The 10,439-nt window shown below is 29.7% G+C and overlaps 1 protein-coding gene across 1 annotated transcript; it reads right to left on the bottom strand.

Annotated features, from left to right (window-relative positions):
- Window positions 1–863: 863 nt before the first annotated feature.
- LOC125834688 (disease resistance protein At4g27190-like) lies at window positions 864–10,051 on the bottom strand. Its single transcript, XM_049513824.1, has 3 exons — window positions 9,521–10,051; window positions 1,066–1,731; window positions 864–950 (listed from the first exon to the last, which is right to left on the bottom strand). Exons 1-3 carry the CDS (start codon window positions 10,049–10,051, stop codon window positions 864–866), a joined length of 1,284 nt encoding a protein of 427 aa, XP_049369781.1.
- Window positions 10,052–10,439: the final 388 nt, after the last annotated feature.

A 10,439-nucleotide genomic window follows, 5' to 3' on the forward strand; every position in this document is an offset into this window, starting at 1 on the left:
AGAGCTCTCCGTTACTAAAAGTTTCACACTTGGAGACGCTTATATCCCTTCTTGACTTGTTTAATAGTACATAAATTGAAGTTTTCCCAACTTCAATACAAAATCGTTTCAATCTTTTTATCCAGGTGTAGTCTCTATTGATAATCGATGAGCTATCCAATGTAATAAAAAGACAAGTCAGATTGTGTAGAGTCGATAGCTCATCAAAAGAAGTTGCTCCAAGACAGCTACCCATCATATCTACTATTTCAATGCTAGAAAATTTGAGGAAAAATCCTTGGCTGATGCTGCTCTGCATATCAGATGCAGGAATATTTAAAACCCTCAGATTTGTCAACTTGTCCATTCCTTCCGGCAGGCAACGTAACATTGTACGATCACAATCAAGCAATTGCAAATTGCAAAGATTACCAATAGGTGATAACTCTTTCAACATGCGGCAATTTTGTAGTATTAGAGCATGTAGTTGACATAACTCGTTGATGGAACAAGGCAGCGCTCTAATACCAGTTCGACTCAGGTTCAGAACTCTTAGAGCTGGAAATGACAAAAGAATTTATCGGGAATTTTCACAAGGGATTCATTGTCTTGCAAAAGTAAAGATGTTGTGTTTGAGCATTCCGTGAAGAAATCAGGTAGATATTCAATTTTGTTGCTTGCGAAAGATATTCTCTTGACAGAAGCTGACACTTTAGTAGTATGTGATATCTCTGTCAACCCAATTCCAGCTTGAAAAACAGAAATGTGTTCATCCAGCTTAGAGGAATTAGCTATCCATTTAGCAACATCACGAACCACATCATGCATCTTCACACAATCCATCTCATGGGCTTCTAGCAAGCAGGCATATTTTAGACTCCCAATTATTGTGATTCCCCTGTTATAAGCTTTTTCGTATGTGTCGAATTCACCAAGGAACCCCTCTGCCCACCAGCAATGTATGAGATCATCTATGGGAATAATCAAAGGATACAAGGAGCAATACAAAAAACAACTTTTAATGTCACCTCTCCTTTTGCTTCCAGTATCCGGAGATTCTAAATAATCAAAACTCAACTTGATGACCTTGTAAACCTCATCTATTACATCTTTGTCATAAGGTTCAGACATTCTAAGTGAATCCAAAGCATCTACCCATTCCTCGACCCTGTTCTTCCCGCTCATACATGCCCCAATAACAGTTATTGCTAAAGGTAAACCGCCACACTCTCTTGCAATATCCCTTGCAATTGGTTGAATATTCTCCCGATTGGCAACATCTCCTGCAGTTTTGATAAACAATTGCCAAGATTCATCTTCCTTCAATGTGGAAATATTCATTTCGATGTCTGTTTTCATTTTCTTACAAACATCCCCAAAACGAGAAGTTATAATAACCTTGCTTCCTGTGTGAGCTTTGGGTTGGGGCACACCTACATGATCCAAATTTATAGCATCCCAAACATCATCTAGTATGACAAGGAAACTTTTTTCTTGGTTGAGCCTTTCCAAGATTTTGCTGGCAATGCTTACTTCACTTCCCTCGCTATCTACCTTCAGGTTTAATCTGCTCACAATTTGTGCTTGAATCTTTTTTATGTCTATTGGTGGTTTGGGCACGGTAACCCATACCACAACACCAAAAGACAATTTAGAATTTGACACATTAATCTTTAGAAGCTCATTGTTCAGATTCTTTACCAATGTTGTTTTACCAACTCCTCCTGGACCCACCACACCAATGATGCATACCTAAAATATTGATACAAGTACCCAAAAATATAGTAATTTAGTATATCAATGGTCATATATATCATATTATACTAACTTCAAGTGAAAAGTTCAAATATCATAATCATATATTATTAAAAGTGGGAAGCACCCAAGTTAAAAGTTGAATTACGAAAATGCCCTTATAAAGTAATAATATTTATGGACAAAAATGTAAATACACATTAATTATAACATTACATTCAACATTATTATTATGTGTTTATGGACAAAAATATAAATACACACTCTTAAAAGCTAGGATTCTTATTTGTTTATTTTTTTCGTTTTTTTCATTTTTTCCTATTATTTTGCTTTATCTTGTTTGCTTAAATACCAAAAAAGACTTGCAGCTTAAAAAATGCCTCGGTTAAAAATATATTTTAAATGCACCTTACTGAAGAATGCTAAAAGTTACTAACAAAATAAAACTGAAACCACAATCAATTGCTACAAACTTTATGGAAGAAGTCTGAAAGTTTCCAGCAACTGTTACTATTTCTCTATTGATTTATAAAATAATTTTTCCTCAGCAGCTCATACATAAATTAATTTTCGTTAGTTTTTTCATATTTCTTCATTATTCATGTTTTCTACTCATTACAATTGTAGAAGCTATTTGATTGGGGTAAGCTAACGTGTCTTGATTGCAGAAGAAGATTCACCAGAGCTTTAACAATAATTTGGTATGAAGAGTGTTACAACATCAAATACAAAATTGTTCTCAGAATTCATAGAAACTCGAAAAAGGTACAATTCCTCCATCTCAATTTGTGTGATATTTTTCATTTCTTGAAATTTATTTAATTAAATTATACAAACCTTAATCAATATTGAGAAAACTTACAACTTATAATACTTTTCGTATAATTATTTTACTATCTCTGTATTTCTTTATAGTATTAACTATCTCTGTATTTCTTTATAGTATAGGACGTGATGATGTACTTACTTAGTATTATATAATTTCACAGCATAGCTCATAGATATTCAAAGAAAAAAATATACTGAAATATATGTTATATTTTAAAGGTTAAACCTCATTGGTGTTCCAATAAAAAGCACGTAGTTACATCAAAACATATTGTGAAATGCTTATTCAGTGCCATATAAATGAAACAAAAACATTATTAGAGTATATATTTTGACTTATTGATTAAGAATCTACCACCCCTTATTTAATCTATAATAGATGCTAAATTTGTTAAGCTTCATTTTCAATCATCATTCCAAAACAATTTCCATAATATAATTTTAAAAAATCAAGGGATAATGTTACATTCGAACAATAGAGAGAACATGTATAATCAATCGAAGAGAAAAGATTGATTCTTTAACAATTACTTCAAGGATCAAACGAAGCACGATCAAGTTCCCGTGGGATGGATAACATATATATTAATAGAGGATGTATGTGATTCAATCAAATCCTATTGATTGCCAAACATTTTGATTTCCTTCGGTTATCAATTAGTATTAATGATGAATTTATATTAAAATCTTATATAATTTTTAAAAAATGTTAAATTCTTATATAAATTAACATCAAGAATATTCCTAATCCTCACCCGTCAGTGGATGAAATAATAAAGGATAACTACAAAGTATTATGTATATAGAAATTTCCTTCTGCAGTAAAATCAGAGTTACTTAATCATTTTTGTATATTCATTTTTCTGATACTAATATATCACATGTTTGGACCTAATAACATAAAAATGTAACTTAATAATGTAATCACCCAATCAAGTCATGTTGTTCATCGAATGTCTAATCATTTGACATACAATAAAGGAGTTATTTGAATAGGTTGATAGTTCATCTGTTTCAAGTTGTATTTTTTGTTGAATAGTTTCTGATACTTATTACAATGTGATTTTGACATAACTTATATCGTATTACGTATATAATGTTTTTAGGAGACTCACGTGTCCAGAACTAGTGTCCTTATAAAGGTGACTACTGCCCTTCTATTTTACGATCTTTTTTGGACAAAAATGTAAATATATATGAATCATCATCACATATTAGAGAACTTAGACTGCGCTTTGCGCGATCGTCAAAAATTAAATATTTTTGATTAATTTTCTATTGTTTAACCGTAATATTATTATTTGTTTTAATAATATGAAGATTGTAAAATAAAAATTAAAGCTTGACAAATTTTACATCTATTAAATGAGGAAGAATATATTCTTTATCAAATAAGTAATATATTTGCTAATAACAAATTCTTTTATCGCATGAAGTTGATCCTTTAATATGCAACATATATATATATATATATATATTGGTGTACCTTTCTTCTTAAATGTCTAAAAAATATCTCATAATGTGAAATACCAATGTAATACTAAACAAATGCATCAGCAAGTGACTTCGTTATATCTTCTTATTTAGTAGAAGAATCATCATTTATTATATTCTACTCCACATCAATTTGTACCATCAGAGTTTAAGTTTAAATATTAAATTTTAAATCAAAATAAAAAATCATTGAAAAATGACTGAAAAAATAATAATAGTAAAAAATCAAAATAAGGAGCAAGAAAAGCTTTTTCATGATAATTTTTTTTTGAAATATAGTGATAATAATTTAAATAGAGCCGTTATTTTATCTTTAAAACTAAGTTTAATTGAATATAATTTGTAGAATGAGAAAACATATTAAACTAATAACCCTTTAATATTGTCAAATGCACTTTCGGTTTAATTGAGTAGTGGGTCAAAAGTTACAAATTGGGATATTAAAATAATGTCTTACTCTTTTCTTAATTATTATGTTATTTTAAATATTTATTTTCCTTAAATGGTTATTCTTTTTTCATTTACAGTTATTCAATTAATTTTTTATGTATTGAATGTGGTTATGGGATATTGAAATAATATCTTTATCTTTCTTAACCATAATAAATTATAATCTAACCGTTATTTTTTTGAAATGACAATTTTCTTTTCGTTCCTACGACATATTGTTTAATATATTGAATGTAATTATTATAAAACATATTGTATTTAGTATGACAAAAGAATCCAAAATTTTGAGAAATTAGATAAATAGTAATCCAAAATTATAAAAAAAAATGCTAGAAAAAATAAAATAAAAATTGAGGCAATAATTATTTTAAGAAAAAAGTAACAAAAAGTGTCAGAAAAAATTGATAAGAATAAATAAGTATTTATTGATAAGAAGGGTGTCACCCCACATTTTCTATTTTAGCTTTATTATCACATGTAGATAGAAACTTTAAGTAGTCATGCTAGATGCTCATAGAAATAGGTGGATAGAAGCCATGGAAGACAAAATGAAGTCACTTCACGAGAATGGCACATATGAGCTAGTGGAGTTACCGAAAGGTAATAAGCTTTAACAAATAAATGGATCTTCAGATTAAAGCAAGAACAACACACATTTGCACCTAGGTATAAGGCTAGGTTAGTTGTCAACGGTTTTGGTCAAAAAAAGGGAATTGACTTTCATGAAATTTTCTCTCATGTTGTAAAAATGTCCTCTATTCGTATGGTTCTAGGCTTAGCCTCAAGTCTAGATTTAGAGATTGAGGAGATGGATGTCTAGACTGTCTTTCTTCATCGTGATTTAGAAGAAGATATTTACATCTGAAGGTTTTGTAGTTAAAGGAAAAGAAAATTGTGTTTGAGAAAGAGCTTGTATGGCTTAAAACAAGCTCTAAGGCAGTGGTACTTGAAGTTTGAATTTAACATTGAAAATCAGGAATACAAAAAAACTTCTTCTGATTATTGTGTATTCTTTCAAAAGTTCTCTGATGATTTTATTATCTTACTACTTTATATGGATGATATGCTGATTGTTGGCAAAAATAAATCTAGAATTGCAGTCCTCAAGAAGGAGTTGAGCAAAGAGTTCGTGATGAAGGAATTGAGGCCAACAAAGAAGATTTTAGGAATACAAATTCATCAAGATAGACACAAAAAGGAGTTATCATTATCCCAGAAGAAGTATATTGAGAAAGTACTCAAAAGGTTCAATATAACATATGCAAAAGTGGTTAGTACGCCTCTTGCTAAACACTTTAAGTTGAGTATGTCCTAGAGTCCATCTACTAATGAAGAGAAGGAGGAGATTTCATGTATTCCATACTCTTCTGCGGTTGGTAGTTTGATGTATGTTGTGGTTTGCACTAGACCAGATATATATTGCATATGTTGTTGGTATGGAAAAGATCATTTGGGTTGTAGTGAAATGGATACTAAGATATTTGAAGGGTACTTTAGATATGGAGTTATGCTTTGGTAGTGGAAAGCTTGAACTTGTATGCTACACAAGCTCTGATTTAGGAGGAAATCTTGACAATTCAAAATCAACTTCTAGTTATTTGATCACTTTTGGAGGGGGGCTTATTTCTTTACAATGAAGACTACAGAAGTGCATAGCTCTATCTACCACATAAGCTGAATATATTGCAATCATTGAAGGTGCCAAAGAATTGCTTTGGATGAAGGAGTTTATCAAAGATCTTGACTTTGAACAATTAATATTTGTCTTATTTTGTGATAATCAAAGTGTTATTTATTTCACCAAGCACTCTACCTTTCATTATAAGTCCAAACATATTAGTAGAAAGTATCATTGGATTAGAATGGCTCTGGAAGAGAAATTATTTGAGGTTGAGAAGATATACATTGATAACAATCCTTCAGATATGCTTACAAAAGTGGTGATCGTAGACAAGCATGAGTTTTATAGAAATGTGGCAGGCATGAAGCCTGTTAAGAGTTCCTCCATTTGAAGTTCATTTATCCCCTTGGTTGAAGGGGAAATTTGTTGGACTATGACCCATGTTCTAGTCAAAGGTCCATGGTCTAATCCTATTTGGAAAAGAATTGGAACTATTCTTTATCTTATTTGATTTCCATTTCTATTGGGAAAATGATTGGAATTGTAGTTCTATTTGGAGTTGATTTTAGCTTTATAAGGAAAAGCACAACTCTATAAATAAGACGGTTTGAGAGAATTATTCAATTGTTCATTAGTATTGTCTTTGAAAGACATTAAGACATAAGATAGGTTTTTTTAGAGAGCTTTCAACAAGAGAGAGGAGAGAAGAAAAAGTTCTTTTTGCTGTAGTTTTTTTCTCCGACTAGCAACCTTCAGATTGCGTTTCTTGATTAATTAACCGTTGGATCGGACTGAAATTTTGACTGAGTGTTCCCAACACCTCGGCGTTTGATTTGAACGGTGAAGATCGGATTTAGATCCCGAGCAATAGTTGGGTTTGGGTGATTTTCTTTCTATTTATCTTTTGTTGGTGTGGCAATTGTTTCTTCACTTTTGGCACTTGTTGTGTAGCCATTAATTAGGAGAATATTTGTAACCCTCTTATTATTATAGTGAAGCAATTCGGATCTTGTCGATCCCGTGGTTTTTACCTTCGGTTTGAAGGATTTTTCCACGTTAAACTTGGTGTTCTTTATTTTTGGATTTTCGTTTTCATCTTTTCGTCACAACATAAAACATAAATAGGGGTGGTCATTGTCATTTGTAAACAACCCAAATCAAAGAGTATTCTTCCATAACCAAGTTCTTCTTTTCAAAATAGGTCTTCTCCTTTCTAACTTCCTCTTAGTTAATTAAATCTTCCGATTAGTTAACGATCGTGGGCTAGCAGAAGGTTTTCCGATTATATTTTTCTTCTGTTATTCTCTACAAACTAAGTATTCTTCACACATAAACTCACTCAACTAAGAGTTCTTCTCATAGAAAATCACTCAAGTTTTTTTTATAACTTCCAAGTCACTCAACTATAGATATTCTACAAAGTCACTCAACTATGGATATTTAACTTAAAAAGTCACACAACGAATTTTAAATGATTTTTTCATTGAATTTTATTGAAATACAATTTTTGTTTTAAATTAAATTTTTTAAAAAGTAATAAGATGCTATTTTAATTATTTTTATCAAATTTTGTTGAAAAACAATGTTTGTTTTGAACTATTTTTAAAAAAAATAATAAGATACTTATTTTAATTATTTATTTTATTGAAATACAATTTTGTTCAAAATTAAATAAAAATAAGATACTCATTTTAAATTATTTTATTAAATTTTGTTAAAATACAACTTTTATTTTAAACTAATGTTTTAAAAATAATAAAATACTCATTTTAATTATTTTATTAAATGTTATTGAAATATAACTTTAAACTGAAAATACTGAATCCCCACCAACCCAACTAGCACTATACTGGCTAAAACTTTATGTAAACCTCAATATTGTTAGTACTCTTCAATTGTCCCAGTTTATATTCAAAGTTAATGTTCTAAACTCATTTCCAAATTACAATAAATATGGAGTTATTCTATATTATAAATATAAGTCCTACGGGTGACCAAACTCATGCTTTGCTTGTCAATTCTTATCTTTCATCTCTTTTTCCCATGCCTTTTTTTCACGGATATTTTTGTTCCCTCACTTTTTAGTATGTTTACATGTACATAATGTTCTAAACTCATTTCCAAATTACAATAAATATGAAGTTAACGAACCAATAAAATTACCTACTCTTTTTTTTTCTCCTAAGAATTCAATTTACATGTAGTAACACAACATTTTCAAAAATAATATGATGTTTATTTTAATAAATTTTGTTGAAACAAAATTATTTTAACAATTAGTTTAAAACAAAAGTTGCATTTCAATAAAATTTAATAAAATAATTAAAATGAGTATCTTATTATTATTTTTTAAAATAGTTCAAAACAAAATTTGTGTTTCAACAAAATTTATTAAAATAATTAAATGAACATCTTATTATTTTTCTTAAAGAAAATAGTTTAAAACAAATATTGTATTTCAACAAAATTTAATTAAAAAAAAATCATTTAAATTGGTTGAGTGGCTTTAGTGACTTTGTAGGTAAAATATTCATAGTTGGATGACTTTGAAATTATAAAAGAAAGTCAATTATTGTGAGAAAAAAAATACTCCCTCAATCAACTTTTATTTGTCATGGTTTCCTTTTTTTTAGAGTCAAACTATAAGAACTTTGACTAACATTTTATGCATTTTTTATCATATTGATATGCGAAAAATTGAAATTTAAAGTATTTTTTGTATAATTTTTGAATATCTAATTTTTTTTGTTTAAAACATCGAATTAATGTAATCTAATTTAACTTGAAAAATTTGTCAAATTGACTTTTGAAAAGCGCAACATGACAATTAAAAGTGGGCAGATGTAGTAATTGAATGACTTTGAGGTTATAAAGAAAGTTGAATAACTTTCTTCGAAATGAGCTCTTAGTTGAGTGACTTTCTGAGATTTGTTTATATCACCTTTGTGTCCTAGTTTCCCAAAGTAGAATGGAAGAAGCACAATATGGCAAAAGGACTTTTTATTAGAGTTTATCTCTATGTCTATAAATTGTAATTGAGATTATTCAATATGGCAAGGACTTTTTTTCACCGATATTTTTGTTCCCTCACTTTTTAGTATGTTTACAGTACATAGATTTAGGTGAAATTTCTCACAACCATCGACAACATATATTCATAGTTTGAATATTATTTTTTTCTATTGTCACGATATAAGGTTTCAACATGAAGCTCCGATATATAGATGGTTGAAATTGAAGATTAGATTTTTAAGAAAAAACTATTGTGTTACATGCATTTGTGGTTGAATTTTATTTTATTTTTTTAGAAAAAGGCACATATAAAAGTCAAGTTGGTTGAAATTAGCAAGTATGAAAGCGTAAAATAAAATTTTGGATTAATTCTAACATTACCTTATCATCTTCCAATAGTCGTAGGATTTCGTTGAGATTCCTTGTTGCTGCTGACTGACCCTCTACTGATGGTCCCGCGATGAACTCAACTCTTTTCATCTGGTAATTTTCTACCATCAAATTTGATTCAAAGCTTTCTCCGACTTGTTTAAGCCTGAAAAGTTGATCTTGAATCTTCTGTGCTTGAGTGGAGACTTGAGAGCGAAGGCTCCATTTTGGACAGCATTTATACGCAAATGTCTTAGCTGCTGCAATGCTTTGTTGCATAGTTTCCCATTCATCCTCCAGCTCGCAAACATTTTTGATCCACTTGATAACATCTGGTTTTGTTTTATAGCCTTCTCCCACATCTTTCACCACCTTTCCGTTGATTTCATCTCTAAACTTTGTTAGCTTCTCCATTTCCTCCCTTAGATTTTCAATTTTTGACGAGAAACGGACAATATTTTCAATCTTTGGATAGATGCATTTACATACAAACTTTCCCACCTCAACAACAATGCCACCTACAGCATTAATAAGTATATCCATTGAGAAAAATAAAAATATTTGTGATTAGAAAGAATGCTCTCAAAGATGATCAATTAATTATAAACTGAGTGTTCAATTTCTTCATTATTTATAGCAGAGCAAAAAGAAAAAGTAGTAAAAAAGAATAAGTAAAATTGAAGGAAAATACAAATACTTTAATCAACAAAGCAAAACATAGTATATATGAAGGAAAAGAAGAAATGGAATGTCCCAGCAATACTTTATTCTTGAGACAAGAGTGAAGCAATGACTTTTCCTCTTTTGTAAAATGATTGCATTTTTGTTTTACTGAAGTAACACAAGAATCTGTTTGGTCCATTCGGCGGAAAATTATACTGGTTAATATTAATTGTTTTGTAGTAGTAATATATAGTAGAGGTTGAATCCT

The sequence above is a fragment of the Solanum verrucosum genome, unplaced genomic scaffold (genome assembly GCF_900185275.1).
Source record: "Solanum verrucosum unplaced genomic scaffold, falcon-dt-bn FXZP01000149.1, whole genome shotgun sequence".
In the NCBI taxonomy this organism is placed as follows: Eukaryota; Viridiplantae; Streptophyta; class Magnoliopsida; order Solanales; family Solanaceae; genus Solanum; species Solanum verrucosum.